Raw genomic sequence first — 4,163 nt, 5'->3', positions numbered from 1 at the left:
GTAATGGAGGGGCCCATTACATTACCCCCCTCTTAAAGTTGCACTTACGCAACATAAGCACTGATGAAGAACATTGGAGAAGACGGCTGGAACGGCGGAGACAGCGGCGACATCGCGGACAGTCACGACATCAAGCCACTGGCGTATCAACAAGAGACACCACGCTCGGCAGCGAGCGTGCCGAGCGAGAAGCCATCTCAGACAACAGCTTGGAGGCCACCGTCGCTGGCGCTGGTGTCGACACACGTGGGCTTCGAGGCGCCAGGTGAGGTTCTGGTGGAGTGAAGCTTGGACCTTTGGTATTGTCCTGAGGCGCATCAAAATTTCTGCGACGTCGTGTCCGAGCGGGTAACGGAGCATGCTCACGCGCAGTAGGCATTAGTTCGATTCCCACGGAGATCAAACTCCGCGACAAGTGCACGAGCAAGTGTTTTTGCAAGGAAACGCTGGCACGATGATCACCACAGACGCAAAGACTGAGCGCCGACTGGAGACTTCCTTGTGCTTGGGGATACGCTCATCGTGGAACGTCCACGATGTTCTAGCAGACACGAGGATCACGAAGACAGCGCACGAGGTACTTGAGACTGCGAATACGGGGACGAAACCACTTCACTCAGTTGACTGAGCGACGATGTGCGACTGCACAGCGTACGAAGAAGTATCTTGTAGGCCCAGGCGACTGCGACGTCAGAATATAGGTGACCTGCGAGCTGGGGTTTCACTCGTCGTCGTGGAACCTCGGTCGCACTCACTCACTCGCTCTCACTCACTCACTCACTTACTCACTCACTTGTTCACTCGGCTTACTCACCGAGTGGCTCAGCGGTACAGTGCTGAGTTCTCGTGTAGCTGGTCACCGGTTCGATCCCGGCGTCAACTCCAGTTTTCTTCTTAATCAGCAATGCAAGCGCCTCCGTGTACCCGCGGAAGCTGGTCGCCTTCTTCACCGCGGATATCAGCACCCAGCTCACTCACGCTTCGGAACGTGAGTGTCTTCTCGTATTCGTTCACGATGTCGGGAACGTAGTCCCAACCAACGCACGCGATAGTGTTGTTCCTTGTCACGCAGGGAGCGACCCTGTGGAAACGTTTCAGTGTGACCGTCACGGGTGGCGAAAGTCGTGGTTGACGATTCGCTCAACGATCCAACGCTGAGCGCCCGAAGAGTCGATCAAAGGAGGAGAACCATCTCGCTGGAAAGTTGCCGCGTCACTCGAGGACAAATCAGCGTCCGGGATCTCGGACGGATGGTATTTCTTTAAACATCCGACGTCGAACGTCGGATGTAGCCGTAGTGTCGAAGGAATATCCAGAGTGTAAGCGTCACCAATGGTCTTGATCACCGTAAACGGCCCAATAAAGCGCGGCGCGAGTTTGTTCGCGCCGAGGTTGGTAACCGCAGAGTTTCTGATACCTTCAGTCGACAGGAGCACTCGTTCGCCTGTCGTAAACGTGGCTGTGTTCTTGCGGCCAGCCTTATCAGCGTTCTCCTTCTGCTTGTCCACTGCGTCCTGCAGTGCGTCACGAACATAGCGGGTGACCGCTTGGCGCTGTAGTACGAAGTCGGAGACGACTGCGGAGTCGATTGGTCGCGCCGCATGCTTCGGCGCGTAGTTAGCTGGCGCAAGTGGGCTCGATGCGGAGCGTGTCACTGCGTTGACCGACGTGGGAACAGGGGATACACTCGAGATATCATTAGCAACCGGTGTATGTACCGGTTGACCCAGTACCGGTGTAGCCGCCGGAGACATCGCAGATGGAGTAGACGGCTTGTCGGCAGCTTCTTCCCCACCCAGAGTGGAGACACATGGCGCAACATAAAGCACAGCCACGAGTGCTGCCAAACAACGCACAACGGATGCAACAACGACTCACACGAGTCGAATGCACGCACTAGGCGCTCACAACCGTGGCAACAGCCGAATCGCAAAGAAGCAAGCACCCCCCGTGGGGATCGAACCCACGACCACTGGCTTAAAAGGCCAGCGCTCTACCGACTGAGCTAGACGGGTGTACCTTGACAACACTTGCAGCAGCTTAACACAACCAAAGTGCAGCTCAAGCGCGCAGATCAACACATGCACACGCACCAACCGGCGCAAAAACAACAAACAAACCACATAAACAAACGCTGCAACCAACCCACCTCCCCACATATACTCAAGTGTCATCAACCCCTTCATATCCAACGATTAAGGTTTCGCCATGCGCAATACATCTCGATCACTTACAAGACGCTATGCATGCATATTTTGGCAATCACTGCACTCGCTCGCTCAGGCCGACCCTTCGCTCTGTCGTTTGCCAACACAGTCGTGTAATGTATTCAATACCGGTAGCGACGTTGATACGGACACCCCCGGACACATCCGGGATCAGCATCAACAGAGATTTTACACAAGAACGACCGTAGTCGAGTCCGAAACCATCACTTGATCTGAGCAAAGTTACACAAGATAATATGCAAACCCTTCATGTACACAATCGCAGCAGCGGATTCTTCATCAGCTCGGAAACCTAGGCAACACTCGAGAGCTTGGTAACAACTGCGGTTAGATCTGACGGGCCGTTCGCTCCTGATTTGAGCAAAGACAATCATTCAGCTGGACTACGTGTGGCCTATCTGGGCTGCCTCTATTGAGCAGAAAACGTACTCGTGTGTACCTGCCAAACGGCCGTGCAGACTATTACGGAGATTGGAAGCAATCATCTTAATTCGAGATTTCTTATCCCGGTATTTCAGATTACGAGGTCTCATCCAAGCCGGAGCGCCCTCAAATACCGGGGACGCAATCAAGCGGCTGCTTGATGCGGTTTCTCACCCGCGCATCACCAAGGTCCGCCTGATCGAAGCTTCAACCCCAAAAAATGATGCGGGCGAGGTAGAGTGGGTCATACCAAGTGAGGTAGACGTTCAAGGACCTCCGAACTACTAAATGGGGACCTTTTTGAACGACAGACGTATTCATGGAAGGGTGGAGCTCTAAACCACCAGGGAGCCTACCTCGGAACCATCACCTAATCTCCCTTCCGGGGAGTTGAAGAAGTACCGGCACCGCAACCGCCGTAAAGTCGAGCTAGTCTACATCGAAGCTGAAGCCGAAGAAGATTAAACAGAAGAAACAAGCCTGCATCTACATGTATTTTGATTTACTACTCGATAACAAAATTAAATACAGTTTGCAAGCTTTTCTTTAAGCTTTGAACACGCCAGCACAACAACAAGGACATGGTGCGAACCAGTTGCCATCAGCTAGAACGGTACAGGGGACAGCTTTTCAACACGTTCAGCACAAGCCACCAAACTCACACCACACACCTATCACCGCGCACAGCACCGGGATTTCTTATCCCGGTATTTCAGATTATGCGGTCTCATCCAAGCAGGAGCGCCCTCAAATACCGGGGACGCAATCAAGCGGCTGCTTGATGCGGTTTCTCACCCGCGCATCACCAATGTCCGCCTGATCGAAGCTGCAACCCAAGGAAATGATGCGGGCGAGGTAGAGTGGGTCCTACCAAGTGAGGTAGACGTTCAAGGACCTCCGAACTACTAAATGGGGACCATTTTGGAAGACAGACGTATTCATGGAAGGGTGGAGCTCTAAACCACCAAGGCGCCTACCTTGGAACCATCATCTAATCTCCCTTCCGGGGAGTTGAAGAAGTACCGGCACCGCAAGCGCCGCAAAGTCGAGCTAGTCTACATCGAAGCTGAAGCTGAAGAAGATTAAACAGAAGAAACAAGCTTGCATCTACATGTATTTTGATTTACTACTCGATAACAAAATTAAATACAGTTTGCAAGCTTTTCTTTAAGCTTTGAACACGCCAGCACAACAACAAGCACATTATGCGAGCCAGTTGCCATCAGCTAGACCGGGTACATGGCGACAGCCCTTCACACGTTCAGCACACTCACACCAAACACACTCTACACGCGTATAGCAGCGGGATGTCTTAACACGTGCATATCAGATTATGTGATATCATCCCAAGCTCGACCGACCTGGAAATACCGTCGACGCAATCGAGACGGCATGCATGATGCTGCTTTCTCACCCCGTTGCTTCACCAAGGATCCGCCTGATCCGAAGCTGCTACCCGACTGCAATGAATGCGGAACGAGGTAGAGCTGAGTCCTACCAAGTCAAGGTAAA

The 4,163-nt window shown here is 52.8% G+C and overlaps 1 protein-coding gene across 1 annotated transcript in view; it reads right to left on the bottom strand.

Annotated features, from left to right (window-relative positions):
- Window positions 1-3,982: 3,982 nt before the first annotated feature.
- PITG_12329 (uncharacterized protein) overlaps window positions 3,983-4,163 on the bottom strand; it is a gene marked incomplete at both ends in the record, with an annotated part of 1,018 nt that continues 837 nt past the window's right edge. The window contains one exon of the mRNA XM_002900882.1: window positions 3,983-4,145. Within this exon, the coding sequence (XP_002900928.1) occupies window positions 3,983-4,145 (163 nt within the window). The remainder of the gene's footprint in view (window positions 4,146-4,163) is intronic.

This window comes from Phytophthora infestans, genomic scaffold, assembly GCF_000142945.1.
Source record: "Phytophthora infestans T30-4 supercont1.24 genomic scaffold, whole genome shotgun sequence".
Taxonomy (NCBI): Eukaryota; Oomycota; class Peronosporomycetes; order Peronosporales; family Peronosporaceae; genus Phytophthora; species Phytophthora infestans.
Note: the sequence above shows the minus strand (reverse complement) of the source record. Positions and strands in the feature narration are given on the sequence as shown.